Consider the following 27,372-nt stretch of genomic DNA (forward strand, 5'->3'; position numbering starts at 1 on the left):
CAACAAGAGAGTAGATTGCCAAGTCGTGGCTGATCATTACATTCTGATTCCATTCTATGCTTTTTCTTTTCTTTGCTTTTTTTTTTTTTGTTTTTTTTTTTACAAAGAAAATAAGGTCAAGAGGTTGATGTACCGTGTGGCGTGCCATTGTTTTGGATTCTTTCTCAGGCCTTGGTGACTTACAAATTCGTCCTTTCCTCGTAGAAAAGAGTGAGTTATGGGGGCCCAAATGGATTGAAAGACCGGTGGGGTTACTATAGAACGCGATCTGACATTGTGGTGAGTAAAATCGAACTTTCTTCATGATGGTTTTGATTGGTGTCTTGCTATTCGTTCGATTCATCCAATACCTCCTTCAAACAAATGCAGGGCCGCATGACCAACAGTATAGGCAGTAGGCACTATTTCAATACATGACACATATCTATACCACAATGCAACATCCTCAGCCGAGCACTACACAAGGAGAGATTACTGAGTAGAACAACCAGACGATCAGCAATGTCCGATACAGTAGGATATTGGGATATTAATGCCTGCTTCAAGAAACCATTTATTCCAAAGCAATACTACATCTCCAGCGAGCGACGAGTTGACTTTCTTTATCGTTCACCCAGAGTTACAGAGAACAATCTGGACATCATTAACGAGGAGATTAAGAGCCAGACCAGTAGACCAACTAATCCCAAGTACCAAGGAGCTAGGTCCTCTATTACATGTCAACTGCCTAGGTTCAGTCACTCTCACAGCAAAAACGCAATGAAAGTCTCGAATTTCAAGACTTCAGTGCCAACGCCGTCTTGCTCAGTCCAACTTCTTAAAATGACACTTATCATATGGTGTGGCATGCATGTAAAGCACATTTGTTCCAGATTTTGTGGGCCACGCGTCGCAGGAGAGTCGAATTTAGGTCAGTAGCAAGATTTGATTCGAGGAGTTGGGATAAAAGGGCTTAAGGACTTGTAAGAAATAGTGAGCCAGATTAATGGTGATCAAATGTCGTTTTAAAAAAAAGATCTTTGATGGAAGAAGAGCCGAATGGTGTTAATAGTAGGACATGGTATGTGATTTTGAGAAAGACAGTATAGACCATAAAAAGCGTGAGGGATTATATTTTTAGAAGTCCCTACACCCCTTCATCACAAGGGATTGATATCTTCAGCGCTTGGAACATTTAAAGCAAGGAATGCCTTTCTGTCCACGAGTAAAAATATAGGCCTATTGCGGCAATTGCAGACCAAACTCAGGAACATAATCGTCAGGAACAAAAATAAAAAAAAAGAGAGAGAGAGAGAGAGAGAAGAGAGAGTGAAGTAGACACCAATAGCATGCCTGCTTTCTTTGTTCAATTCTTTCTCTCCTGGAATAAACTGTTCGTTGAAAAGAAGCCAAACGAACAGCCATGTGGGCATATTTCTTTGCTATTTAAAGATTTTAAAATCGTATAAAGAGACGTACTTTCCCCATCAAGTAATCTTTTCGTTCGTTCTTTCTTTCTCCACTTCTTTCTCTTCACCTTCAACAAATTAACCCTCAAGCAAGCAGCAACCAGCCAACTGACCGAACAAGTTCATCTTTTTTTTTTTTTTTGTTCGTTACATCGCTTCCCATTGTAAGTTTTCTCATTTCACTTCCTTTTTTCAAGTTGACTGGTGGTTGCACAAAGACACATCCTTGCATGCCAGAGTACCAGTCACACCAACCAACCTTCTGTAATTCTCTTGTACTTTGAAGCATTCGCCCAACAATAGAAAAAACCATCTTCAGTCAATTCGAGTATATATTCAAACAGCAACAACAAAACCAATTAGTACAGCCTACACAACTTCAGCCTACACAACTATAATAGCAACACCTTTCGCAACACCTAAAGCTATGGACTCTATAAAGAAACACGTTATCATTATTGGAGCTGGTATCTCTGGTCTCGCTGCAGGTAAACTACAATAATACCGCCCTCTCGAGGCCGTCTCACTCCTTTCCACTAGAACATAGTCTTCACTCCTTTTTTTTTTTTTTTTTTTTTTTTTTTTTTTTTTTTGCATTCCCACACCTGCTGCGGCGTTATAATAAAATGACAAATGGTCTAAAGAGGAGATGTTGGGTTAGTGAGGGTTGGTGCATATCACATGTTCATTTTTTTTATTTTTATTTCCCAAATTATCCTTTTCTTTCATCATTCCGCATGCTATTTTCTCTTAACGTTCGACAAAATATATATCCATACTGTGTCATTGATGCTTAGCTTACGAGCTATCCAAACATCCTTCCACGATTCAGGTGACCGTCCTTGAAGCTAAGAACCGCATCGGAGGTAGACTCGACACGCACCGAAATCTGTTTTCTGGTGAACATAGTGATATCCCTGTCGACTTTGGGGCATCCTGGATCCATGGTGTCGACCCCTCAAACCCCATTGTGAGCCTGGCCCAGGCAGCCCAGGTGCGTCTAGAAGCTACGAACAGTGATGTCATATATGATCGTCCCGGCCATAAGGAGCTCGCCCAGGATGAGAGTAATCATTATTGGGCCATCCTCTGGGATATTTTTGGCAGAGCCAAAGAATATTCTCGTGACAATCGGAAAGGAATTTCTATTCGAACCTCCTTCAAAAACTGGCTATGTCAGTATCTGGCAACCCGGCAGTCCAGCGACCCAAAACTACCCAATTACATGTCAGAGAGAGAACTGAAAATAGTGCCTCTGTTAGCGCAGTTCTGGGCAGATGAAAATGCAATCCCACTTGACAAGGTCTCTCTCAAGTACATGGATGCTGAAAATATGCCTCCAGGCGATCATTGCATTGTAACAAACGGTTATGACCGCGTATTGGATACGCTCTGCAAGGACATGGGTCCTGTCGATATACGGCTAGAGCACGTTGTGGATCACATTGCGTATGATGGTGAGTGATTACATGCGCTTTGAATGATGAAAAGCCCTCGCTTTTATTTATTTTTTTTTTATTTTATTTTTTTTTATTTTAAACAAAAGAAATGGGGATACATAGAAACATGTAGATAGTTGAACTACGATGAACTGACAGCAAAATTAGAGCAATGCTCTTAACCGCTACAGGCTTATCTTCCTTTCTTTCAAAATTATAGAGTCTGCCGTCAAGGTTTCAACAACAAGGGTGTATTTACTGCGGATATAGTTTTGGTCACTCTTCCCCTTGGAGTCCTCAAGTCCAACTCCGTCACATTTTCACCGCCTTTGCCCATGAATAAGCAAACAGCTATCAAACGCCTGGGCTTTGGCACTATGGTGAAAGTGATCCTTCATTTTCCTATTTGCTTCTGGCCCAAGGATAAACACTTTATAAATTTTTACCTATACCTTCTTCAAGTATACCTAACGCCAACATCTGTCGTCACCTTAATAAGCGACAGATGTTGGCTTTAGAGACTTATATGAGCGACCTTGCGAACTACACGTCTTTCATGCCCATCCACAATGCGCCTATCATGATTGCATACATGGCTAATGACTCCGCTGATGTCTTTGAAAAACTCACAGAGGATGAAGCTAAAGAGGTACTGATTTGCCATCTTGCCCATTACTTCGACGTTCTCATCAAGGATCCCGTTGGTACAAGGCCCACAGCTGTCTTTATGACTCGATGGAACGCAGATCCATTTGCTAAAGGTTCTTATACAAGTAACCCGTTGGCGCTCATCAATCGGATCTTGCGGAATTTGAAACTCCTGTTGGAGCCCGATCTGTTGTCGTCATGTCGAGTCCTGAGCAAGTATTAAAGAGAGGAGAATCGCGTTTCGAAGAACTGGATATCAAGGCTTGCGGAAACAGCTTTTTGGGCACCAACAAAAAGGTGATCGACACCTATGCTGAAAAGCTCAAGGGCACTGACGGATTAAGAGTTATGAAGACACTGTTACCCGTCAGCTTGATGGCCACAGGTAACTGCCTCAATCAATTTGCAGGCCTTCCACAGATGGGTGGCGCCGAAGGCAGTCATGGCTACCACAGTAGCAAGATCGGTGACAATAAGGTTTTCAACGATCGAGCCCTTACTCCTAATCATGGATCTAATAGCCTTACTAAGTATTCAGTAAAACCCACCGACAATGCAACCGCCGTTGGGCCTGATAGTGGCCTACAAAACACTACCTTCAAGCTGAAAGACCCTTATTCGGTCATAAATTCAACAGCGATCACCAATGATACTACCATGTCATCTCAGACATTAAGGCCTCCTTACAACCACTACAGGATAACTACAGGCATTAAGGAACAAAAGCAGCAGGCCCTACATCAGTACCAGCAGCAAAGACAGCAGCAGAATAGGGCTGTTTTGCTCTCAGAGAAGGACTCCTTGATCAGCAACAATAGAGGGGCCAGTGGTTTTTTCGAAGGTGATTACTTCAACTATTACCCTGGATTGGCCAAAAAGAATTCCGTCAAGGCTGTGAAGATGATCGCTGTGGACGATGCGATCCGAGGAAGAGTGTATTTTGCAGGTGAACACACAACCTCAACTTCGTTTGCGAGCGTGCATGGTGCACTCATGACAGGACGACGTGAGGCTGCTAAAATCCTCGCTCAGACATTTTAAACAAAGTATTAACCATTTAGCAATTAGGTTTCATCTTTGGCATGAGAGCAGCACCCCACAAATATTGGCTTATATTATACGATCTTGTCGATTTTGATATTTTTAGTCCAAATAAAAAATTAAAAATTATTGGAGATGAATGTGTCCAATGAAGAAAAGCATGCAAGGGTTAAGAAAGCCGAGCCAATAGTCTATTGAGGCACCGGAGGATAACTTGGGAACTGTGCTCTCCAAAGGACATTCAAGGCCCCGCAAGGTTGTATTAAAAAGGCGAAAGGGCCTTTCGAAATGAAAAGGAAGTTTAAATATACTACGTTAGATCATAAACAAAAGAAAACAAGCGGAGAAATAGGATCGATGTCCCATAATTAAGAGTTTCCTACTACATGTTTGTATTTGCAACGTGGATGGGCAATTAGGCGACGGTTTATTTATATACAAATACATGTATATAAACAGATGTTCTCTGCTTCTTCATTCTGTGGTTTGTTTGTAGTCTTCTCCGTGTTACAGCGTGTCAAAAACACTCACATTCAACAACAACAAGACAGAACAGAGCTGGAAGCCGTTCGACCGTTTACGTTCATATGGTCGGTTGAATAACTGTCCGAAAAAGGACCTTGAAACAAAAAAAAAAAGCGAGGTTGGGAACAACATAAACACAATGACACTTGTCATGGTTATGTGTGTACTGAGCATGCATTCAATACATTTTTGTAACCAATGCGGTCTATTGGCCATCCCTACTGCTGTGCACAGAAGATGATTGAGTGAGAGCAAAAACAAACAAACGATCAAGTTTGGCTCATTCCTCTATCCATGATGTGTAACCCGTTCCTTTTAGAAAAGAACACATTCTTTTTTTTTTAAGATTGGACTTGCCACCTGATGCATTTGTGTGAAGAAAGTGAGTTTGTTTTCGACATGTGTATCAAAGCGTAGGCTTTTGCAAGACCAAGGGCAATGTGGCGGGTTGATCGGCTCTTATTCCGATGAAGCAAAACAAAAAAAAAAAAAAAAAGCAGTGAGCATACAGGGCGAGAAGAAAGAGGAAGCAAAGCTTAGGAATTAATATGGGCAAAGGTTAATAAATAAAATATGATATCGCGATAGCTTTATGTTTACAGCAAAAAAACAAAACAAAACAAAAACGAGGGCGAAGAGTAAAATACAGTTCTTAGTTCATGTAGAAAATGTAGAAAGCTCTGATCTCACTTTTATTCTTGTTTGTTCTCTTTCTCGATGACCCCATAAAAGAAGAAGTCTATTCAGTTATAAAAATGACTGGACTCCCTTCCTTTCACTTTTTCATATAGATATATATTTTTTTTACACGGCCTTTTTTACGCGGCCTGCTCTGTTTTATCTTTACACCTTTCTCGTAATATATTCATTTTGTTCTCTTCTCTGTCTTCCCACTTGGAAATGTCTTCTTAGCCCGCTAATATGGACTTCACCCCATTTTTCGTCATCGCCATCTCCTCCGTAGTCATCGTTGGAGGGATATTTCTTTTTTGTTACAAAAAACGAGCTATTAAGCACAAGCAGACACGTTCACGAATCAAAAATACCACTGCTGCCTCCACCCCTTCCACCGTCATTACTATCACTACAACTAATTCTAATACTGTTACTACTCCTCGGCCTCCGTCCCTTTTTACGCCCAGTCGCTCACATCAGCAACAGGAGCTCAAAAGATCGCCAAGCACACCAAGCTTTATTGCGGATAAGCAGCGACATTAGTGATGATGACGATGATGATCATGACGTTCAGAAAAACGTCAGTCTTCTTCAATTCCGTGCTGCCTTACCCCTCGATCGATGCCGTTCTCCGAGTCCAATTCAGCCTACTCCTGCCTTACATCCTGGGTTGACGCCACCACACAATTAGCATTTATTCACGCCTCGAGCGGCAAAAGCGGCACTTGTCACAGCAGCAACAACAAAAATGCTACTGTTCTTCAAAGAAATCAAGCGATGGACCTCATGTCGGCACCGGCAGTCATGGTGCCGCGTGGAATCTCAGCCCAGCCATCGGAAGACAGAGAAAGTGAAAGAGCCCCAAGTAGGCTCGAAGGCTACCTCCCTTCACCTTTCCGCGACCTTTGAATCACGCACGCCCTGTCATTACAGATAAAAAGCCGTTAATGCCTTCCGCCAAGGCTACCGTATCTATTACAAGAGCGGCAGTTCGGAAGTTGGACTTGTCTGACACATTGAAGACAAAGACGCCCTTATCTGAACCAACAATGATCACAGTGGGGCCATTGTCATCAGCAGCATCACCATCGCATATTGCTCACAAGAATTTGACGCCACAACTTCAAGATATGACAACTAATTCAACTCAGGCAGCAACACAACAAACACAAACTCAATTAACAGCAGCAACAAGCCGCCAACAACAACAACAACAACAGTCAGGAGCAACTGCACCATCTACGCCTGTGCGACAACGAGTCGAGGATAAGACGAGCTCTTCTGATTTGTATAAAGGCAAAGAGGAACTTACAAGACATCCGCCCCAAGCAATCCTGCCTAAGGACCATCAACAGCCTGTCTTTACTGATGTGTTAACAGAAACTGTGAAGTATGCATTGTTAGGGGCCAACCCCACCGCCGACCTAATGGTGCTAGTCTAGGTCTAAAGAAACCAGCTGCTGCATCAACCACAGCAACAGTGAAAGCAGAGACAACTGTTTGTAAATGTAGACTCTAGCACAGACTCTAGTGGACCAAATACGGCGCATCTCGTTCTGGGGCCATATTTACCGCCAACCCCAGATTTTTCCAGTAACATACCCTCATCGGACTCTGACCCCAATGGCAACGCTGGCGTTGTTCATCCACCTGCCCGGGCACTTATGCATGCTGCTTCATCTTCCTCTTCCCCTTCCTCTTCCCCCCCACTTTACTGCTCATAAGAAAGTAAATAACAACAATGCTCATACTCCTGTCAAACAAGTTCCTTCGCCTGAACCCACCGCAATAGCTCGAGCGCCTTCGCCCGTACCAAAAAACGGTTCATACTCTGGATCCCCTGCTTCGATCAGAGCCAACAGTTGCAGACCTTTCGCCCCTTCCGATAAGACCACCTCGACGCAAACCATCCCTCTTAGCGCATCAATCAGAACGACAGCAACAACAGCAACAGCAGCAACAGCCACAGCACCGTCACCAAAATTATGTACAGCGCAAGTTATTCTCACCATCAGAACTACCATCTTCTGAAACTTGTAAAACCCCATCGCCCACACTCACGCCCACGCCTATACCAACAGCTACACCGATACCTTTTCCATTAACGTCCAAATCAACCTCTACACCTGCCATGCAGCAGCCTAGCGCACCTACCGCTCAATTCACGACCTCTGCCATAGCCGCATTTCCCCTTCCCCCGGTTCTCTCTTCTAGTCGGCCATCCTCACCGAATGGCAAAGAGATAGTAGCCGAACATTATCATAAACAAGGCCAAGAACAGCATATGCGATATCAAGATCAAGCTCGAAACATTTCGCCCGTCCCATCGATCACGACCACAAGCTCAGACCAAAACTCTAGTATGTCAGTCATTCCCAACAATGCGAGCTCAGCTAATACATCTTTGTCTCCTTAAGGGACGACGCCGACATACAAGCTGAAGCTGGAGCGATATCGCCTGTCATGGATCATGTATCTCCAGTTCCCACGAGCGTAACCTCGCCCACTACACCTTATTCTGCAAAAACCCTAGAAACGACTTCCTCACCGTCAGCTTCGATACCAGAGGCATCACCATTACCACCACTTCAATATCAGTCACAGCACAAACCATCCTCTAAAGAGCTTGTCTTGACAGCTGCATGGCTACAGGATCCACCCGCTGCAGGTCCAGGCGGTCGAAAGAAACGAGCCGGAGACCCTCAGTTGGGAGATTTGGGACGAGGCTATCACAGTTCAATTTCGATGAGTAGAGAGGCTATTATGGCGGCTACCTCTACCAAGCTGTTGTCATATCTGTTACTTTTATTACTTTATGCATGTCATGATTACTTTCACATATCCTTATTTTTATGCATTCACATTTTACACTTTCAGCATCATAAATTATCCCATTCATACACACATTCCAGCGCACCAACATCCAGATAGACACATTGATGTTTTTTTTTTTTTTTTTTTTATTCATAAACAGGCATCAGAATCTAAAGACGAAAACGTTTTTAACTTTTCAAAAACGTATTCTTTCCATAATATAAATAAATAATTTGGCAATTGGATGTCTGGAGAGTGAAACATTCATTGCTATACTTACGTGTCATTTCCAACAGAAGATAGAGAGGAGTAGGAGAGAAAATACAAAAATACAGAGATAAGAATAAGAATAGTAGTAACGTACTCCCTTCTCTCTTTTCACTCCTACTACTCTTTCATTTGTAGCAATTGATTTTACAAAAACAAAATAAACATTTTGTATTATTCATAAACTTCGTTTTCGCAAGCGTTAAAAGTACAATAGTGCGGTTTGTTTAAAAAAATAAATAAATGAATAATGAAAAATCAAATAAGGACCAAAAAAAAAAAAAAAAAAAAAAAAACAGTAGCAGTAAAATAACAACACAGTAACTGGGTAGCGGCATGCTTCATAAAGCATTTTGCTTCTACATGAATAGGAAGGAAGAGGAAGCGAAAAAAAATTTCTCCGTTACTCAGAAAAGAAAAAAGAAGGATACAATTTGAAATAAAAGAAAATAATTATGACATTAAAAAATGGATGACAATAAAGAAAAGTAGATGCTGTGGGTATTTCATCTAGACGGATGGTACGAATCAGACATCCTTCTGCCTGATATCTGTCCAGATTCATCCACAATGTATCCAAAGTATGGGTGCCTCAATGCTTGCGCTGCTGTGATTCGCTTCTCAGGGTCATATGTCAACAGTTTACTCAAGAGATCGCGGAGATCTCCTGCAAACGACAAGTTTTCTACACGGTTGGTGACCGGCACAACATAATCCTACGCGATGTATAATAAACGAAAAGCAACAAAATATTTCAGGTTAGAAAATTTTGCTTCCTCCATTTCTCTTTTTCTCCGTCTTTCTCATTCTCACCTCCACACACACTCTCAATCAAAGACAGAATGAGCTCTATTGAAGTTAAAAAATTAACTCTTTTACCTTGAGAGGCTTCAAAGCCTTAACATATTTTCGACTAGTCCGCTTCGTTTCATCATTAGGGTAATCCAGACGCCCATGCACAAAGTATTTGGTCGCAGATTTGCTGAAAAGGACAGAGGTAATCAAAGATGTTTAATATAACCAGCTCTGCATGTTATGCAGTCACTTCCGTTCAAATGTGAAAAGTAAATAAGGTAGTAGAAAAGCATGGATATTCGAGGAAATGATTGACCTACTTGCATGACCGGACAAGCTTATCGGGGATAGGTCCTAGCACCGCTTCCATCATGGCAAGATGTTCTAAATTATCGTGCGTTTGGAAGAGGGCCTCTCCAGTCAAAAACTCGACCAAAATACATCCTATAGACCATATATCACATGGAAATGACCACCCAAGACCTATAACGATATCAAGATCCAAAAAGGAAGCATATAATTTGAACTTAATGTTTGAAAAGGAAAAAAAAAAAAAATCGAGCCGCAACTTCATTCAAGCTTTTAAAGCTTAGTCTATATGTAATCTCACCAAGAATAATCTCAGGTGCCCGGTAATGTCGCGTGCTGACAACATTCGAATGATGCTCATCCTGAAACGTTGCACTTCCAAAGTCTATAAGACGAATCTCTGGATCTAATAGAATCCTCCGCATTTTTGAAGGCGATTTCTAATACAGAATGAATTAAGAATAGGGCATTGAGCAAGAAAAGCTTCTATTTAGTATTCCAAAGGTCCTTCTATGTCACTATTTGATATCATATAATGCCACGGTCCTTTCACTTACTTTATATGGGACCTGTCGGTACGCCCCATTAGCCAGGAGAATATTTTCTGGCTTCAAATCTGTGTGAATCAACCGTAACCGATGCAAGACTAGCGAGAAAATGGATTAAAAATCATTAAATTTCTAGCTCGTTGACTGTGCTAGAACTCTAGGTTGATACCGACATCAAAAATAAAAGTATAAAGGCTTACATTCAACGCTCTTCAAGAGCTGATAAGCAAAGTATTGTATTTGGTTGGGCGGGAATGGGCAAAACGAGTTATCCTTCAACCAGTCATAAATCGATTGACCCAAAAGATCAAAAACCATGCACACATGATTCCTATGTACAAAACAGTCATTCAAATGAAGGCATTTACTGAATAAAAGAAATGAAAAACAAATGGATAGAAGTGAAATAGGTAGATGTAGTTAGTATAGTATATTCAAAGGGTTTCTGAGCGATACATCACTCTTCTTTTTTCATCTTCTTACTGTTCGGATAACTTACTATGCGTTGGGAGGATCATTTTTTTTGAGCGTGTTTAAAACGCGTGTCTCGATTTTGCTGGCATCCCGATACTTTTGTACTGCTCTAATAATCTTGATGGCGCAGTGTCTTCCTGTTTCCCTATCGAAACATTCGACTACTTTACCAAATGTGCCTTGCCCTAGTAATCTAACAATTCGATCTATGCGGATGAAATTGCAAGGATGAGATCTCATATTTGCTGTACATAAAATATGCGTTATTCGAGGAAAACTCTATTGTAGCTTCTATCAATGCACTTACAGCGTGGTGTAAAGTCGTCGTTCACAACAACAATATAGTGGCCCTCCTTGTCATCCCATGGAGGCACATTGGTTAGGGTCTAGGATATGATGTCAAAGCAAAGTATAGCAAAACGTAAGTTAGATAAATAACACCGTATAGTTATAAGGTCGTACTTCCACCATCGTCTTGAGGCAAGCATTTAATGTAGGGTGTTGTCAATTACATCTCGATTGGCTACGGAGGTATTCGCATGGCTCGAAGGTGCTGGTGGGTAGTATGGCGCCTGGTTCTCCTGTGGTGCACGCGATTGCACGTATTTGATATCCGGACGCCTCCGCTTCTTGGTGGGAGCATCGACCACGATGGGGTTATTATATGTAAGATGGCTGATGTTCATGATGATTGGATACATATGATTGCTGAGGATAGGTGTAATGTTGGTTTGTGTTATGAGAAAAACCGCCGCTTGATCCTGATGCCAAATCTGTCGAAGGCAGTCGTTTGTTTGTTCTCCTTGTGATTTGCCCTCCTGTTCCTACCATTGGTATTGAGGATGCATTGAGATACGAATGGGCTCCAGAGTGTGATGGCAGTGTCTGCACGACACGATACCGTGGTGAGGTTCCAAGATTGCCAGTAGAAACATGTTGAACAGAGGAAGTTGAGGAAGTAGACGAGGATGAGAGTGAGGGTGGTGGCGTATCGTCATCGATCACGATCACCTCCTTGGGCTGCCCGTTCTTGTAGAACTCTGCCCAGTCAGCTGTCCTTCTTGCTACCACTGTACTTGAGTTGGTCATAGGTATCGAATCTGGTTCAAATGACTTGATTTCGATGGAGGAGAGGATTTGCGCAGGTTTGGTAGCAAGATAGAAAAGAAAAGATGAAAATAAAACAAGGAAGAGGTAAAAAAAATAGAGTCTCTATGCAAACTGCTGGAGGCTTGAGAATTGGATATATGGTTATAGTATTGCCGCTGTTAAGAGAAGTGAAAGCATTCTTTTCAGGGGTATCAGTCAAAATCTCCTCTTTGCTTCTTGTCGCGATGCGAAAGAAAGAGATGGAGCTGAAATGACCAAGAAGGTTAGGAAGAGGGTAGGGGTATGGTTTGGTCAGCGGAGCGTGCGGCGACGGGAAGTGTTGGTTGGCAGCACACTTATTTCTCTTTGCTTTTGTGTGTCAGTGCTATTCTCAGATTTTCAGCGCTTGAACTGGTCTACACAGCTTTAGTATGATCACTATCTTACAATGCAAGAAAAAAAAAAAAAATTTAGGCTATGGAAAACAGCTAGATACGACAATGTCTAAAAGATTCATCCATCCATTTGTTCAATTATGAAGCCATGCATCCATCCTCATCTAAAGTATAAATGAGCTTGAGTCTGGATGATGCTGTTGGATAATCTGATGCCATTCAAAGTGGTGGATACACACCTTGTATAAAACATACCTTGTTCAGGTCAGAATCAATTTAAAAAAAGCCTAATGGGTCCCAGATGGATGAACACTTTCTGGGTAAATGAACAACGAAGAATATGTAAAGTCAAGGATAAAGGATAGGGATAGAAGAAATAGAGAGGAAAGGTGAAAAATTGAGTAATTGAAGCATGTGGGTCCTACGACTTTTTTCCTGCTCTTTCCTGCTTTGCACACTATCATTTCAACCTTGGACAAAGTCGTGGGCAGCCTTCTTGGATTTTTTCATGTCTCAAGCCAAGTACAAAGATAATTCTATTTATGCATGATGCCTTGCAATTGTGCAATAGTGGGATGGCTACACTTATACAAATGCAAAGCCAACCTTGTTTCATACAGGCTTCCCCTTTATACAATAGTGATCACTTTCACGACTGCTTCTTCGTTTATCGTAAACAACCCGATTTTCCGTCTCTTGAGGAACTTACTATCCATCGAGATTTCAGTTACAGGATCCCATTCAATCTTTTTTTTTTTTTCTTTTCTTTTTTTTTTCTGTTTCCTCCGAAGGAACAGACATTTATATCACGCCGAGAAGAAAAAAAAAAAAAAAGATAAAAAAGAATGATTTCAAGTACCTCAACATTGAAGAGATCTGCCATCTCAGGTGTCATGACGCTTATCAAAGCTAATGCCGCTACCACGGTTCGCTCCTCTATCTACACCACTGCACGCCGCTACCAGTCTTCGTCTTCCTCGTCCCCTTCCTCGAGTGATCTTTCTAAGCTTGATTTTTTGAGTATTGTTAAGCCCGAGCGTCAAGTGAACGCGGCGTCAATGGATAGAGTTGATCTAGCACATGGATCCTTCTTTGCGCTTCATCGTCCCCTGCTTGGTCTTACCCATGTCCCTGTTGATACTAGGATCAACTCTTTTAGTGATTTTGAAGGTTAGCTGCCTGGTTAATTTAAAGCTGATATACTTATATATTTCGGGCGTTTTTATGGACCGCATCAATCTAACGTACATATTAACACAAAAAAAAACTGCTAATAGAATCTGTCGAGGATTTGAACAATTACTTCTCTTCACTTCGCCCATACTCACCGCCCAACAGTAGCAGCAATCTCAGATCCACTGATTCAAAGCAAACTGTGCAGGAGTTCTTCCATCTCATCGAGCGTCAGCAACAGAGTCGTTTATTGAATGTCGTGTCCATTGTGGATGGCCAAATGACTCGGGTTTCAGACTCCACCTACTATCGGTACCATCATGGATGAAATGGATGATACGAATGTGATGCATATGACAAGTGTGCTACGCAAGAGGAGGATCAAGATGAGGAAGCACAAATATAAGAAGCTTCGTAAGAGGACCAGAGCTTTGCGCAAGAAGCTGGCAAGTAAAAAATAAAATAAAATAAAAAAAAAGCCTGTAGGCTGGTTGCATCATTCAGAGCAGTGATGAGCTGTAAATATAACAGCAAAGTTCCAATGTGTTGCCAGAAGGAGTAGGTTGAGCAAAAATAATAAAGCTAATATACAAGTCGGCATAATAATAATCAATCGTGAAGAAGATTTGCGTCCTCCAGATCTGATGCATCCTGCATGCAGAAACATCAACAGAAACAGATAGACGCCCAACCGCCAGAGAGTCATAATTCAAACAACGCGCTTTTAGTAGTGCATTTCTGTTTGTTGGGCAAAGCCAAAACACTCTTCACAATGATTTGTGAAACATTTGGGCCATCTTTATTTCTTTCCTGTGACAATTCTTTTTCGTTCCTCTTCTCTTTCTTTTACTTTTCTATTAATACTCTTCCCACGCGTACAAACCCATCCACATTTTCTCCTTCTCTCTCTCACTCTCTCACACTCTCATACTCTTTCACTCTTCCTCTCTCAACATTTCTTTGAACAATGCGTATCCACAGGCCTGGTGGGACCGTGCGGGGTGATAGACAACGCCATCAGCAACAGAAACAAAAACGATCTCATTCATATTCTCATCATCTACATCATGCTCGTCCTACTTTCAAACGATCCTTGCTACGTACTCATCACACGCGTCTCAAGGAACGCATCGCTCGCTTTCATGGTCTTCATGCCAATACAAATGCTAATGCTACTGTTGCCACTTTTTGTATTGCTGACCACAACCACATAACACACAGGGTGTGTACTTGAAAAGTTTGGCTTGATCTTCCTTGACTGTTAAGAAATATGGGGATCCGTCACTAATGGTGCTTTTTTTTTTTTTTTTTTTTTTCGTTTCAATATGTAATATCAGCTTTCCACATCATCAACCTATTCATCACCACCTTCCTTAACTACCACTTCTACTCAGCTTTCCAAGCTTACCGGATTCATCATTACCTCCATGACAGCCAACTGAAGAGGCATTCTCAAAAGCTTAGTTCAAAAATTGGTGGTCCAAAACCAAGAACTGTTATTGACGCCGCAGGCGCAGCTACGGATGTTCCTACGATAAAGTCAAGTTCTACACTCTCTCCTTCCTCAGACACAATAACAGCAGTCTCCATAGACTCCAATTGCTCCAATAGTACTCATCCATGGACACCATCCTCTTCTTCTTATCCAAGCACGTCTTTTTCGTCTCCTATGCTGACTCCGACCTCTCCTCTCACATCACCCTCTACACCTTCTTTATTTTCCTTGCCAAGTGACCCAGCTTCAGAATCAATCGATCCAAAGCATCAAGCACTTGTCATGTTGAAACATGAAGCATTTCAGGAACTGGCGTCGCAGACTCAGCGATATGACGAGTTGTTTATCGCAAAAATGATTGTTTGGGAGAGCCTAGGTCCAGAAGAAAAAGCACAATGGCTTGAACGAGCAAATCAAGATTATGGTACGGACATGGAGATGGATGACGGTGACAAGCACAGCAATTCTGAATATCAGCAACCTTCAAGTAACAGTAATGATAGAATTAATAATAAAAAAAAGGCCGAGGATGAGAGGATGATCGACGAACTCGTTAATGCACTGGACTGCAGAGCCTCTTGCAAAGATTACTCAGCTCTATTAGCGTTTGAAAGAGAGGTAGAGATGGAGAGACAGCAACAAGAGCAAGGAATGACTGAACATGAGCGGCTAAGATCAAGACATCAACGATATTAAACTATATCAGAAGAACAAAACCAGCCGTTGCCGCCTTAGGCTATCATTGTCGTTGAGTGCGTTCAGAGGAGCATTTATCATCGTTCTCTCTCTCTCAAAAAAAAATCTTTGAAAATGTAGATACACCCTTCAAATAAGATAACCAATAATTACAGCTTTTTTTTTTTTTTTTTTTTTCTTATTTTACTTCATTGACGTATTTCATAAACATTCTTTACAAAAATGTAAATATATTTCTGGAGCTGGCTTCTCAAAAAATAAAATAAAAGTCAAAGGGAAAAGCAAAAGCAAAAGCAATAGCAAAACTAAAACAAAAACAAAGATATAGTACAGGTTGAATATGAAAGATAAATACGAATGTTGAAAAAAAAAAAAAAAAAAAAAAAAAAAAAAAAGCAAAATGAAATTATACTAAGAAGAGCATTGACAACAAAAACTCTGGCAAAAAAACAAAAAATAAAAATAAAAAGAATCCATGTACAAAAAAAAAAGACAAAGTGAAAATATTCAGATTAAAAAGCGGCCTATGTATGACCTTGCTTCATCGAGTCGTCTGCCTCGCCCCGTTCTGCAGAAGCACTTCCCGTGCCATTGTCATTAGTATCACTATCAGCATCGCGATCCGGTGGAGGCAGCGACGAAGCGTTCGAACCCATGTGCTCAGAACTTGGTGGAGTAATAGTTGCAGGAGCAGGCGAAGATGGAGGATAATTTTTATCAGAGAATGAATTCACTCCGACTTCCAGTTTCTGCTGCCTTGATGAATCGACCGACTGATTGCCATTGCGCTTTCGGAGGGGAAATGCTAATGCTTGCAGTTGTGCCATCCGTGCGTTATTGGGCAATAGGCCCTTCTTCATCGGCGAAAGTCCTGAACCTATCTGTTTTTGCTGCTGCGCTTGCTCATTCTGACGCTTCACCAACTTAGCATAATCTAGCATGATTGATGATATATTGCGTCAATCAAAGAAGCAAAATAATAATAACAATAATAACACTATCGGTGATAAGACATAGAGCAACAAAAAGTGTTTGCACTTACGAAGCCCACACGCATTGCACAATGTGCGGGCACCGTCAGGCCCACGGCGCCATTCGGGTGTATCTGATGAATCACATGACAAGCATCGGCCAGGTGGCTGTGTCCGCTTGGCTCGCTTGCGATACTTTTGATATGGGACATCGCTGTTTTTAGAGTTGCGACTATTGGAAGCGTTGCTACCACCACGCCCATTTTGACTATTCACACTACTCGCTCGACTACTTTCTCTTCCTACTCCGAGCCCTTCTTGATGAGATCTAGCCACGCTCGGGTCAGACAGATAGGGAGCCGATGAGGGTCTGTGAGGAGACTGATGATGCGACATCGAGACAGATATCATTGTGTCGCTATTATTTCCAAAGCCATCAACGTCCGTATCCATGCCACCGCGCCGACCACGATAATCTGAAGTACGGCCAGGTAATCGACTATTCTTCGCATAGTGTTGTGATGCTTCTGACCTTGACTATAAGATGTGTGTCGGTGCTGCTCCAGATCCGCTGTCGTTCATAAAAGACTTGGAGTTTGATGCAGCAGCAGGGACAACGGTCCAATCTTTTTGGATATTGCCATGCTGGTCCATTGTGGCGGATGCCAATGCACTATCCATAAGTAGACAGCGCTTACCGCGGATTGTATTGATTTCTTCATCTAGTTCCCGCTCTTCTGGAGTCATCCCCATCCAAGACCTGATACGGATAGCTAGCTGGAATATGGATGTGGCTGCCTTCGCAAGCTCATGAACCATCTCATGTGGTGGTCTACCGGGTCCGAATCGTAGAGGACTCATTTCTCGCTCTATTCGTTCGTATTGTTGATTGTTAGCATTGCCTGATGCTTCTGCACCAGACTTTTCATTGGACCCACCTCCGATATGCTGAAGGCCAATAAGCATAGTGGTATTCATACTGCGGATTTTTTGTAAGTTCGCTCGCATATCAGGATCCATTTGGCCATAGTCATAACCACCGCTATGAACTGCATTTGCTTGCTCTGCGTAATGGAGAGCAAACCTGCAAAGTGCGTCACAACTTTCAATCGCTGATTTTAAATCAACTGTACTCGGCATTTCTGTTCCAAACTTGAATCGATGGCGCTGTTGCTGCATATTCTCCTCCTCTCTCAACGCTTCCTCTTCTTCTGCATTGCTATCATAGCTAGAATCATGAAGTGCACTGCTACGGTCAACTGTGCATCCATTGTATCCTTTCCACGACCTGTCAATGTTCGTGGGAGGAGGAAGTAAGTTAGGTGTAACGTCTGATCTTGCTCCTAAAGACTGGCTTATCGAAGGCTCTGGCTGTTCACGGCCTGTATTGTGCTGTTGCTGAGAATATTGCTGCTGAGCTTGATGCTGAGATAGTTGTGCAGGACTACAAGGTCGATGTGAAGCGTGAAATGAAATGGGGTGGTTCACTTGTGGATATTTACCCTGAGAGTAAGGGGATGAGTAGTACTGGCTGCTTTCAATGTTTGCAGATGTGCGAGATGTATGGGTATTCTCATTAAACTCATATCGATTGCGCTCGTATTGGTCTAAAGGGTGATGATGTCTCAAAGGATCTTGATTATGAGAAGGTAAGAAACCTCGAAGTCCTGACTGATAAGAGTGTGCATGGTTGCGAGAAGATGGATCCTGGGTATGATCTAGAACATCTTCTACGCTTCTGCTAGGTAAGTCATAGTAGAATGCACCCTTATTGCTACGGTTTTGACCTAATTCAGGTCTATATGGATATTGGGCCGAATAAGATGTAGTATGTTGTGTGTTTGTATTGTTTTTGTGACCAAACTCTCTGTCATCGTGCCATGGAGGGTGCACAAACATAGATTTCGTAAGAGACGATAGCCGATCGGCGATGGCAGAATCTTTGATTTCCCGCTGCAGTCCATGATCTTTTCCTGCAGCAGGGTGAGATTGCACCTGCAGCTGCGGATAGGAGGGCTGATAAAGGTCGCTGTCGCTTTGATTGCTCTGTACTCCGATCGAGCCATTAAATGATGGAGAAGATGATCTGCCATTTTCCCGAGGAGAGTGATGCTGATGCTGTGAATGGTGGTGTTGCCGAAAACCCAAAGGAAGCGAGCCTACTGTGGCCTCAGGATGATGATTCTCAACTTCTGAACTTGTATGCTCGAACTCCATCTCTTTTTCCTTCTCTCTCCCCTTATATCTTTCTTTATCTCTACCACGCTCCACACTTGCATCATAACTAGATGGTGTATACATGTAGGAGGATGAATGGCGCAAAGGATAGGAGGATGAAAGAGATGTAGGAGGAGGAGATGATAGTGGAAATGGAGGAGACAAGTGACGGATGCGAGACTGATGAGAGGGAGTAAGAGGATAACTCCTATGTCGGGTGTCTTCCTGGGCAAAGCTTTTCGGGACAACCTGCCTTTGCCATTGTAGACTCTTGGGGATGATTATGAGATTGAGCACTGGCGTCATTGGTCAGTGCTGCAGGCGGGGGGTGACCGAAAGGTGACCCACTAGAAGTAGCGGATGAATTCTCAAAAGAACTCATGTCTATATCCAGGCGATATATTGAATGATGTTGTTTTGTTGCTGTTGCTGCTGTCCTGGCTGTTCTGGCCACCCTGATTGTTCACAGAGGGGTGCACAGAGCCTGTCGTCTGAGAAAGGGCGTACAGTAGAATGAGATTGGGAATCAAATTCAGTGGAGTATGAGTGCTGCTTTTGTAGTTGTTGAAGAGAAGAATGAGAAGAGGAATAATGATTCAGATTCACATCTGTTGACTGGACTGGATGAGAGCTTTCTAGGGATGGAGAAGCGAATGAACGACTATTCATGGCAATATAGAAACAGGGTGATGTTACCTCATGAAGATACCACCCCAAAATAAAGTAAAAAAAAAAAAACGAGTTGCTTAGGAGAAGTAAAAAACCTAGGTTTTCGTGAATGTTTTAAAAAAAAAAAATAAAAAAAAAAATGAAGGAAAAAGTGGATGAAGAAATGCAGGAAACAAGAAACAGGAATCAGGAAACACAAAATAGCCAAATATCAAATCTCATTTATCGTGCATGGCATGTAAGGAAGCCAAAAAGAATGGACAACAAAGCGGTCTGCAATATCACAATCATTTTCTGCCTCCATTCCCGTACACTTTAACTCCAGTCAAATGACTCGAAGACGAAATAAATAAAAAAAAGCACACAGAAATAAAAGTGAAAAAGGGGAGAAGGGGAGAAGGAAGTTCAAAGTAGGTCGTCTTATTGTACTACGCTATATGCTATAACAGTTCGATGCAAGGCGGGAGAAGTGGAGGGGTGGAGGAAGACCACGATCGGGTCGTGCTGTTCAATTGAGTAGATTTACATAGTTTGTATGGTTTTACGTTTGCATTGGACTGCATGGATTGCATTTTTTTTTTATGTCACTCGTGATGATACGACTATCCGATATGCATGCCTAGGCGCGCCATCTTGCCTGCATGAAAAAGGAGAAAGAAAGGAAAAAAAAAAAAAGATGCGATAGGAATTGAAGAGAGGGAGAGGAGAGCATTGTTTTTTTTTCCTTTTTTTAAAGACGCATCGGATCTTTCTATCTTTCTCTCCGTGTGTTTTCTTAGCTTTCCTCATCTCCCATGGCATTAGCGTCCCTTCCTAAAATACCATTTGAAGATCCATTACAGAAAGAATCCGATCGTCACAAACAAACAGGGATCTTGCTCATGTCCCCGATCCATCCACGTCAGGGGGTGTGTGCATATCTTAGTTCTTATTTATTCACAACAAGAAAGAAACAAAAAGGGTACATTTGTACATAGGCAAATTTTCAGAGCTTCTTCGGTAAAAAGAGCAGACCAACAGTCATTGTTGTCGTCGATGTTGATGCATCCCGAGGAACTTCATAAGAATAAGGCTGCAAATGGAATACGGTCACTGTCTAGTTCATCGATCACTTTCTCCACCTGTTTAGGCTTCTTACTGGGTACAGGATTATGCCCATGTCGTCCTTTAAAATATACGGATTGATAGAGCGAAGAAGCCTTACCGGAGCGATGGCAATTATGGTGCTTGTATTCTTAGCCTTATACTTGTAAATTCATCCAGCGCCACATATTCTTCCATATTTATGAGAACAAAAAACGAACAGATGGGTTTGATACCTCCTGTATTCTAAACTACCCTCCTTTGAAAATAAGATTTCTATTTCAAGCGGCTTTCTCAATGATATTTTAGTTTGTCCTTGCTGTGAATGGACCGGAAAAAAATGAGGATGACAGACCAAAAGCTAGTATATAATACCCTGGGGTGCCTATATCATGATAACGAATAGTAGATAATACATTCAAATTTCTATCCGATCTTGAGCTGTCATCATTTACAATACAAGGTGGTTTGTTCCAGCCATTGGTCTACGAACTTTACAAAAGACACTGAAACAAAGATTTGATGCTTTAGCCAATTTCCTCCGCTACGTAATGCGCACCAAATACTCGGGTAAGAAAGCAGAAAGGGCTGGGGAAATACTCTTGGAGCCAGTTACCCAATTTGTAAGATCGGAGTTTGGAACAGAAGCGGCAAGGGTTGTATTCGAAGAATGTTCATCTGAAAGGACGTTTGAATGCATGGACACAAATTTAGTTAAAATAATAAAATATATTGGCCCTATTCAATCCTCACGCTCTCAAAATGAGTTTAACCTTCATAAAATTTTCACCCCAATTTATTTATTTTTCAAAGGAATGCTCCGTAAACACTGAACACAACACCAACTGCTTGGCAGCATAACGCCGCTCGAATTCGGTGGATGAAAAGGCGAACTTGCCCAAATTTGGGTTACAGGCAAAGACAATGGCTATTCAAAGAAAGTGGTAAGCGGCTCAAATTATCAAGGTAGATGATTAAGACCCATATCTGATAGAGATGACGGGAGAATCTCAAAAAATGTGATCTGGGAGAGCACGAACGTTTCAGAGACATGATGAGTATAAATTTGTTCGGTCCAAAAGCTTTTCAGTTTGACTGATTAGTAACATGGAAAGTTGAGGTATATGCGAAAAATGAGGTCAATATGGGATTCACAGTAATTTTAGGTTCCTCTTTATTTTCCCGCAGTCAATGGGATAGGAATGAAATGTCACCCTGTCGCTGTTAACATGCCCTAAACAACCTCCTTGGGTCACAACAAAGGCAATAACCATCTGTCAAAGAAAAAAATAGTTAAAAAAAGAAGGGGAATCGGAGGGTATCAATTACGGATATATTCATTTATGACCCAAGGACGAACATGCCTAACTTATTCGAGAGTTCTTTATTTTGGTTCTTCACAAGAGGATGCTTTTTTTTTTTTTTTTTTTTTTTTAGAAAAAGGAAAAAGGGAATAAACAGAATTCCGATACGGGCGATCTAAATATTATTATTGTGGTGAGTAAATGAGCATTGCTTTGACCTCCATTTTCTTCTAATTTTCGCCCTACTCGCTCAATGATCAAGCCTTTGTATATGACATTATAGAACTTTTTTTTTTTTTTTTTTTTTTTTTTTTTTTTCGTCGAAAGAACTGATCCTTAACTCTCATGAACAATCATATCTAGATATTGCTGCATCACAATGATATTCATGTCCATAACACGGCTTTGTACCTATAATGAAGTGATCGTCGTGGAAGCTCTTCTGGATTACATCCTTTTTAATATTAATTCAATGCTTCACTGGCGATAAAATAGATGAAATAGTAAGAAACGCTTCATAAAGCAGAGCACCTGTATGTAAATTGCATACACCATAGAAGTGCGTTAATCGTTGAGCGTCTGGATTATAGGGGTATCATTCTAACGCGATGCTCTGGTGAACAGACCACTATTTCTATTTTGTATTCATATTATGATCTTTTCTCACATAATTCTCAAAGGAGGGAAAGCGGGGAGAAATAGCACTGTATAAGAATCGGTAGAATGGCAGTATAGAATCAACCTAGAGACCCAGTGATGCTGTGCTTGCGGGCCATAGTAACTTTACGAGAAATGCATGAAGTTCGTTCAACACTTCACTTTTACCCTGTCGTGTGTGCTTGCCTTGTCCAAAAGCAAACGAACGATTTCTATAGAACGTGGGATCGTGCATAAATTCCAACATACAGGAAGTACAATGATCGGGTCTATCAAATTTCTTCACAGCTCAAACAAGATACTTGAGCCCTTCTAGCTCGCAGAATACATGGTAAGCACTCTTTCTTCGTTAGACATCAATACCATCAATCACCTCATTAATGAATCCTTCAATTAAATAGTTAATCCAAGAATCACATCAACAACGAAACAACTAGTAGACGATTAAGCATTTTACCAGTGGCATTGTAAACCATAAATCAGTCATCCAAGCGATCCTGGTCTTCAACCATATAGTCTCGAGAGCCACTAAAGCACTTATCTTCACAGCCATCCCCTTCATACGACTGTACTCGGTTAAAACTACGATGTGTCAGCAACTACGAACCTTGACTCGGGGCGCCTTCGGTCAGTAACTCCTCGAGGTAATACTTTAATCTATTTTAGGCAACCATGTGACGTCCTTTCTGCAAATAAAAAAATACCATGTGTAAAATCGGCTTTTTTATTCTTTTTTCTCTTCTACTCTGTTCACTCCTTTTATCTTCTCTCCCTACCACCCATCTTTTCACTATCCACTCTTTCGCGCGCAACAATCTGCCGATAAATAAATCAACCAATAACGTAGAGGGAAAGCGGCGCGCTTCTCTGAAGAAGAGTTAGAAACAACGTGGGGCCACTAGGGCTCTTAAGGGCACGTTCACCTCGACAGGCACAAGCACGAGCACAAGTGAAGGCATAGACGTAGACATCGCCGACACAATCGACACCTTCATTGCTACCGCATCGGCCGCTGTTGATTGCATAGACAATATCAGCTCTGTTGGCGACGCTATCAATCTGCATACTAGTATGTCACACTCACCTACCACATCGACGAATGTTATGGGCACAACAACCACAGCCACACCCACAATTGCGCCTATTCTAGACTCACATCCAATGATTGGCTCTAAGGGTAACATATTTACTGAAAGTGATGTTGATCCAAATAAGCCTATCACCTCTTCATATACTCAGCAGCAGGATCAGGAACAACCCACAGGATATAAGACAGAATCTGCTATTTTTGAGAATGCTGCTTTAAATTCTCAAGAACGGGATAGTACTGCTGTCTCGAAGAGCACTGAGGTTGGGGCTCTAGATTCTGGAGTTGCTTCGAACTTGCAGGCAGATCAAGCATACCAATTAGACCAAGGTCAGCTGCTGAATACAAGTGAAGCTGAAGTTACTATGGACGCCCAAAGATCTGATGGTACTGCCTTAAGTTTATCTTCATGGGATGTCGCCAATGAGCATGTCGCGACGGTGGTCTTGCAGTGCTTAAACAGGGATAGAGATATGGAGCTATCATATGTTGCAATTTTATCTGCCATCACTGTTTTACAGAGCAAACAAGATCAGTCTCCAGAATTAGAGCATAATGATCCATTATCACCCCTCTATCGTCAACTTCAGGAATCAAGCAATGCTGTTGCAAAGATGTATTCGCAAATCATGAAGATCATATGCCGCTCTAACATCGCAGAGGAGCTTGGCAAAGAGATTCTTCGACAAGGAGTCATGTCACCGGAGGCAATGTTTACCCGTTTTACGGCTCTATACAGCAGGGAGGATATGATCTGGAGGTAAATTTCTGTCACTTTCAAATGAGTAAGCCACGATTGTCAGAAACCAAGCTCAAACTGATGATAACGATGTGGATTTATTTATTTATTATTATTGGTATTTTTTATTTTTATTTTTTTTTAGGATGGTGCTCACATTGCCATGGCCCAATATTGGATCGAACGTAAGAAGTTTGACGAGGCTCAGGATTGTCTTGGTCGAATCGAGCCAGTGCGATGGACTGGACCTGTGTACCGTAATATGATTACATGCCTTCTCTTTTCCAGACCACGACAGCTTCAAGAAGCTGAATCTCTGCTACAAAAATATATCAGCTTCCTGAGGGAAAGTAGGCAACAGAATGTAGACGAAGAATCCAAGGCTAGATCATGGTTCAAACTACAAGTGGATGCATCCAAGTGGGAAGAGATAAAGATGCAATACGAGCGGAGGCGCTCTCGCCTTGTCGAAGGGTCATCCAACGCCGAGCACAAAGAAATTTCTACAGGCCCCGAAGCCAAGCTGACGCCCCAGGCACTTCGGCAGCATGAGCTTCAGGCGTCTCCACAACGACAAGAACCTATACAAGCACGCAGCAAATCTGTGGCATCATCACTAGCTTCTTCTCTTCGTCGCTCACCTTCCTTGCATTATTCTGGAGCCAGTCAGGTCAGCAAAGATCATCATTCAGTCATCATCGTACCCCTTCAATAGCATCAGCGTGGCCATCTGGAGCCACGACCACATCCTCAATAGCATCAGCATGGCCATCTGGAGCCACGACCACGTCCTCAATAGCATCAGCGTGGCCATCTGGAGCCACGACCACATCTGCGAACCTCGCACTGAACACAACTACGCAGTCATCAGCACCAGCCAAGGGGACATTTTCGTTCTTTTCAACTCTCAAATTTACAAAGGCTACCGATGAAAACTCGAGTACATCGTCGGTGGTACTTCCTAGTCGACTAAATGTGAATCATCATCTTACTGTTCTCGATAATGGCATGTTGGAAGAGTGCATCACCTATAGAGAATTCGAGTATGGTTGGAAGCACATTTATGAGAAAATGGGGCCTACTTTGGAGAATGCAGATACTGCCAAGATTGCGATGCGCCTATGTAGACATGCTTTTCTAGGACACAATGGCCTTGACACTCATCACCCTGGATTGCCTAATATAGTCGCTAGTGACATCCATTTTGATGATGATGACTTTGACACCAGCGGGTTGCAGAATAAGGAGCCAATGAAACATGATCCAGAGTTGTGGGAAGTACGTGGATGGGTCGTATACAACAAAGCGATGACGAACCCACATACTTTTCTATCGAGCAAGTCTGGCCCTTCATATTCACATTCCTCTAATCCTTCCACAAATCCTGCAGTGGTTCAGGGCGCCTTGGGAGCCCAATCTATATCCATAAATAATGGAGTGTCAGCTGTGTCATTGTTCCTACACGATATTTTGACTATTGCGGTCCGATCTCCAGAGATCTCTTCGCGCTACCTGAAGGCCTTCAAAGTGTATAGCGCTATCCGAAGCGATACCCAGAATCAAGGCTACCTGCGTGACCCATTTGTGATGTCCTGTATGATCAAGGCTATATATGATGCTACACTATCTGTGATCAATAATCCGAGCAAGAACTCTCTCCATCGCTCCCAGTGAAGACAGAGGTCATGAAGCATCGCCGGAGATCGTCTTCACTTTCATTGAACGAAGCGCACCCGATGACTCTGGAGTCATTGGTGGATCTCGCGTTTGAAATTTATGCAGATATGCGGAATGTGGGACCTATTCGCCATTTGCCTCACTTAACGAATCTATCGCCTAGTTCGCCCATGGGCAAATCTCGCAAGAGTGTTAGCATCGGTTCTCCTCAGATAGCGGCAGCAACGTCTACTTCAAGCTCTACTTCCAGTACGATTGAACCCTCGGATATTGGGATGACATCGACTATCTCCATCTCACCTAGAATGTCATTTGCCGCAACGAGCACTTGTATATTCCAAGAGCTAAATCCGACCTTGAAACCCAATCCTCAGGCCCGTCGATTACCAACGGAGCTGTATCTAGCATTATTGCATCTTTGTATTCACGTATCGACTTATAGAATCTCGTCACAGGTAGTTAAGACGATTGTGGATGATATGACTTCTAGCTTCGGTCGACAGCTGTACCAGTTGGATTATCATTTGGCTGCAGCTATGCAATGTTTCCATGATAGTTGGATGGTGTGTCCTCACAGAGACTCTTGCTTTGAGGACGCGGAGGAGAACTTGGTTCGAGCTGCATGTGAAGGAGGGAGAGGTCAAACCCCGAAAAAGTGCATTTATTATGAATGGATGTACCAATCAGATGAATATGTGGAAGAGTCTATTAATACCATGAAGCAATCATCTGCATTATCTGCAGTTTCGGACGCGTCTTCAGTACTGAGTGGTGTTAGCAGCAATACTGAAGTAATGGGGGATGTAGGCAAATTGTCATTAGAGGACCCTTATTCGTCGCTGAATAGTGATTGTTCCGGAGCAGGGACCTGCAATGATCAATTCTATTGGGACATGTGGTCAGCCGAGGACAAGGCATTGAAGAACATTCGATTCACAACGGTCAAGGCTAAGATGCTATGGAAGCATGTAGCACAGACTCTCTTGTAATAAAGCATATACCATTCTATTGTCTTTTCTCGACTTTTTTCTATTCCTTTGATAATATATAAACATATATCATGATGGACGCCTACATGAATATAAATCGGACAACGAGGAGGAGGCAGGGGAAACAGAGAAAATAAAACGACCCGTT

The 27,372-nt window shown here is 42.2% G+C and overlaps 8 protein-coding genes across 8 annotated transcripts; 6 read left to right on the top strand and 2 right to left on the bottom strand.

Moving 5' to 3' along the window:
- The first annotated feature begins 1,581 nt into the window (after positions 1 to 1,581).
- Positions 1,582 to 4,708, top strand: BCR41DRAFT_423676 (hypothetical protein). Its single transcript, XM_022030317.1, has 6 exons — positions 1,582 to 1,612; positions 1,735 to 1,936; positions 2,246 to 2,897; positions 3,108 to 3,267; positions 3,387 to 3,591; positions 3,717 to 4,708. Exons 2-6 carry the CDS (start codon positions 1,876 to 1,878, stop codon positions 4,574 to 4,576), a joined length of 1,938 nt encoding a protein of 645 aa, XP_021879503.1. The 5' UTR covers positions 1,582 to 1,612; positions 1,735 to 1,875; the 3' UTR covers positions 4,577 to 4,708.
- Positions 4,709 to 7,309: 2,601 nt separating this feature from the next.
- Positions 7,310 to 8,023, top strand: BCR41DRAFT_115084 (hypothetical protein). The gene has a single exon (XM_022019412.1). The coding sequence runs from the start codon at positions 7,400 to 7,402 to the stop codon at positions 7,805 to 7,807; it is 408 nt and encodes a 135-aa protein (XP_021879504.1). The 5' UTR covers positions 7,310 to 7,399; the 3' UTR covers positions 7,808 to 8,023.
- Positions 7,823 to 8,444, top strand: BCR41DRAFT_357309 (hypothetical protein; the record flags this gene model as incomplete). Its single annotated transcript, XM_022024869.1, has 2 exons — positions 7,823 to 8,136; positions 8,214 to 8,444. Coding segments are annotated over exons 1-2 (460 nt in total), but the record flags the coding sequence as incomplete, so codon positions are not given.
- Positions 8,445 to 9,129: 685 nt separating this feature from the next.
- On the bottom strand, positions 9,130 to 11,919 carry BCR41DRAFT_115091 (kinase-like domain-containing protein). Its single transcript, XM_022019413.1, has 9 exons — positions 11,496 to 11,919; positions 11,291 to 11,369; positions 11,009 to 11,189; positions 10,710 to 10,876; positions 10,519 to 10,607; positions 10,263 to 10,401; positions 9,973 to 10,135; positions 9,737 to 9,839; positions 9,130 to 9,573 (listed from the first exon to the last, which is right to left on the bottom strand). Exons 1-9 carry the CDS (start codon positions 11,682 to 11,684, stop codon positions 9,364 to 9,366), a joined length of 1,320 nt encoding a protein of 439 aa, XP_021879506.1. The 5' UTR covers positions 11,685 to 11,919; the 3' UTR covers positions 9,130 to 9,363.
- A 1,334-nt stretch (positions 11,920 to 13,253) lies between these two features.
- On the top strand, positions 13,254 to 14,234 carry BCR41DRAFT_357311 (hypothetical protein). Its single transcript, XM_022024870.1, has 3 exons — positions 13,254 to 13,637; positions 13,745 to 13,952; positions 14,002 to 14,234. Exons 1-3 carry the CDS (start codon positions 13,313 to 13,315, stop codon positions 14,099 to 14,101), a joined length of 633 nt encoding a protein of 210 aa, XP_021879507.1. The 5' UTR covers positions 13,254 to 13,312; the 3' UTR covers positions 14,102 to 14,234.
- A 255-nt stretch (positions 14,235 to 14,489) lies between these two features.
- BCR41DRAFT_357312 (hypothetical protein) lies at positions 14,490 to 15,988 on the top strand. Its single transcript, XM_022024871.1, has 2 exons — positions 14,490 to 14,866; positions 15,035 to 15,988. Exons 1-2 carry the CDS (start codon positions 14,608 to 14,610, stop codon positions 15,829 to 15,831), a joined length of 1,056 nt encoding a protein of 351 aa, XP_021879508.1. The 5' UTR covers positions 14,490 to 14,607; the 3' UTR covers positions 15,832 to 15,988.
- Positions 15,989 to 16,267: 279 nt separating this feature from the next.
- On the bottom strand, positions 16,268 to 19,752 carry BCR41DRAFT_357313 (hypothetical protein). Its single transcript, XM_022024872.1, has 5 exons — positions 19,716 to 19,752; positions 19,269 to 19,571; positions 17,392 to 19,240; positions 16,874 to 17,334; positions 16,268 to 16,765 (listed from the first exon to the last, which is right to left on the bottom strand). Exons 2-5 carry the CDS (start codon positions 19,399 to 19,401, stop codon positions 16,356 to 16,358), a joined length of 2,853 nt encoding a protein of 950 aa, XP_021879509.1. The 5' UTR covers positions 19,402 to 19,571; positions 19,716 to 19,752; the 3' UTR covers positions 16,268 to 16,355.
- A 3,724-nt stretch (positions 19,753 to 23,476) lies between these two features.
- Positions 23,477 to 27,239, top strand: BCR41DRAFT_357316 (hypothetical protein). Its single transcript, XM_022024873.1, has 5 exons — positions 23,477 to 24,539; positions 24,566 to 24,579; positions 24,704 to 25,223; positions 25,274 to 26,187; positions 26,235 to 27,239. Exons 1-5 carry the CDS (start codon positions 23,804 to 23,806, stop codon positions 27,222 to 27,224), a joined length of 3,174 nt encoding a protein of 1,057 aa, XP_021879510.1. The 5' UTR covers positions 23,477 to 23,803; the 3' UTR covers positions 27,225 to 27,239.
- The last annotated feature ends 133 nt before the right edge of the window (positions 27,240 to 27,372 follow it).

This window comes from Lobosporangium transversale, assembly GCF_002105155.1.
Source record: "Lobosporangium transversale strain NRRL 3116 chromosome Unknown BCR41scaffold_29, whole genome shotgun sequence".
NCBI lineage: Eukaryota > Fungi > Mortierellomycota > Mortierellomycetes > Mortierellales > Mortierellaceae > Lobosporangium > Lobosporangium transversale.

Coding starts and splice junctions, on each gene's coding strand:
- BCR41DRAFT_423676 (XM_022030317.1), top strand. CDS start 1,876: ATGGACTCTATAAAGAAACACGTTATCATTATTGGAGCTGGTATCTCT. Junction 1,937..2,245: donor TATCTCTGGTCTCGCTGCAG/GTAAACTACAAT, acceptor ATTGATGCTTAG/CTTACGAGCTATCCAAACAT. Junction 3,268..3,386: donor GCCTGGGCTTTGGCACTATG/GTGAAAGTGATC, acceptor CACCTTAATAAG/CGACAGATGTTGGCTTTAGA.
- BCR41DRAFT_115084 (XM_022019412.1), top strand. CDS start 7,400: ATGGCAACGCTGGCGTTGTTCATCCACCTGCCCGGGCACTTATGCATG.
- BCR41DRAFT_115091 (XM_022019413.1), bottom strand. CDS start 11,684: ATGTATCCAATCATCATGAACATCAGCCATCTTACATATAATAACCCC. Junction 10,608..10,709: donor GCTCTTGAAGAGCGTTGAAT/GTAAGCCTTTAT, acceptor TTTTCTCGCTAG/TCTTGCATCGGTTACGGTTG. Junction 10,402..10,518: donor ACCGACAGGTCCCATATAAA/GTAAGTGAAAGG, acceptor ATTCTGTATTAG/AAATCGCCTTCAAAAATGCG.
- BCR41DRAFT_357311 (XM_022024870.1), top strand. CDS start 13,313: ATGATTTCAAGTACCTCAACATTGAAGAGATCTGCCATCTCAGGTGTC. Junction 13,638..13,744: donor CTCTTTTAGTGATTTTGAAG/GTTAGCTGCCTG, acceptor AACTGCTAATAG/AATCTGTCGAGGATTTGAAC. Junction 13,953..14,001: donor TCAGACTCCACCTACTATCG/GTACCATCATGG, acceptor GCATATGACAAG/TGTGCTACGCAAGAGGAGGA.
- BCR41DRAFT_357312 (XM_022024871.1), top strand. CDS start 14,608: ATGCGTATCCACAGGCCTGGTGGGACCGTGCGGGGTGATAGACAACGC. Junction 14,867..15,034: donor CCACATAACACACAGGGTGT/GTACTTGAAAAG, acceptor ACTTCTACTCAG/CTTTCCAAGCTTACCGGATT.
- BCR41DRAFT_357313 (XM_022024872.1), bottom strand. CDS start 19,401: ATGAGTTCTTTTGAGAATTCATCCGCTACTTCTAGTGGGTCACCTTTC. Junction 17,335..17,391: donor GCTGCTGCATCAAACTCCAA/GTCTTTTATGAA, acceptor CTTATAGTCAAG/GTCAGAAGCATCACAACACT. Junction 16,766..16,873: donor GTGCAATGCGTGTGGGCTTC/GTAAGTGCAAAC, acceptor CAATCATGCTAG/ATTATGCTAAGTTGGTGAAG.
- BCR41DRAFT_357316 (XM_022024873.1), top strand. CDS start 23,804: ATGTCACACTCACCTACCACATCGACGAATGTTATGGGCACAACAACC. Junction 25,224..25,273: donor CTTGCATTATTCTGGAGCCA/GTCAGGTCAGCA, acceptor CCCCTTCAATAG/CATCAGCGTGGCCATCTGGA. Junction 26,188..26,234: donor TATATGATGCTACACTATCT/GTGATCAATAAT, acceptor CTCCCAGTGAAG/ACAGAGGTCATGAAGCATCG.